The sequence below is a fragment of the Aristolochia californica genome, unplaced genomic scaffold (genome assembly GCF_029961685.1).
Source record: "Aristolochia californica isolate CCGP_79_NKW_82.1479 unplaced genomic scaffold, dmAriCali1.0.hap1 SCAF_2, whole genome shotgun sequence".
In the NCBI taxonomy this organism is placed as follows: Eukaryota; Viridiplantae; Streptophyta; class Magnoliopsida; order Piperales; family Aristolochiaceae; genus Aristolochia; species Aristolochia californica.
The window spans coordinates 39725668-39726558 of NW_027181881.1; the positions used below are offsets into that span (position 1 = coordinate 39725668).

At 41.1% G+C, this 891-nt stretch overlaps 1 protein-coding gene across 1 annotated transcript; it reads left to right on the top strand.

Annotated features, from left to right (window-relative positions):
* Positions 1 to 292: 292 nt before the first annotated feature.
* LOC137955049 (nuclear pore complex protein NUP98A-like) lies at positions 293 to 658 on the top strand. The gene has a single exon (XM_068801924.1). The coding sequence runs from the start codon at positions 293 to 295 to the stop codon at positions 656 to 658; it is 366 nt and encodes a 121-aa protein (XP_068658025.1).
* The last annotated feature ends 233 nt before the right edge of the window (positions 659 to 891 follow it).

Sequence of the window (891 nt, forward strand, 5' to 3'; positions counted from 1 at the left end):
CGTGCCAAATGGAATGCTCCCAAATGTGGAACTTGATTGGGAAAAAGTGGGTGTAGAGCCAAAGGAAAAAGATGTGGTGCTTGAAGCACCAAAATCTTGTGTAGAAGAAGCTTCAAATGCAGGAGTACTCATTGAGCCAAAGGCAGTGGCACTAGATGATCCAAAAATAGGAGTACTAGATGCAACAAAAGCTGGGGTAGCTGAGGAAGCAAACACCGGTGTGCTTGATGACCCAGACACAAAGTATGTGCTACCAAATGTTGGAGTTGACGTAGAGCCAAAAGCATGAGCCATGTTCACACCAAAAGACGGAGTGCTTGACTTAGAGGCCCTTGTGAAATTAAACAACAAAGACGTTATATTGTACATGGATGAAAGCAAGAAGCCTCCAGTGGGCCAGAGCCTTAACAAGCCTACAGAGTTCACCCTTCTCAACATCAAATGCTTTAATAAGAAAATTGGCCAACAATACACAGATGGCCCAAAGGTGGAAAAGTATATGGAAATGATGTATAAGAAAGTTGAGGACAAGGGTGCTGAGTTTGTTTCTTCTGACCCTGTGAAAGGGGAGTGCAAAATTAGAGTGAACCACTTCAGCTGCTATGAACTCGGGGATGAAGCTTCCCTACTGGTGTTGCCAGCGTTAATGAAAAATTAGGATTGTTGTGTATCAGGAAAACAAGGATTGATGTAGAGAAGTAAAGGGTGGATTGTCTCAATGCCCTACAATGTTGTTACAAACCGTTCAAAAAGATGAGCTTTCTATTGCTACAAGAAAATTTACTTCTGCTTGAGCTTTGCTGCTTCAAATGTCGATTTCTCCTTCAAGAAAAATCTGATTTCAAATATTCTTTTTGACATGGATACTTGACTCAAATATATTTCGAAAAT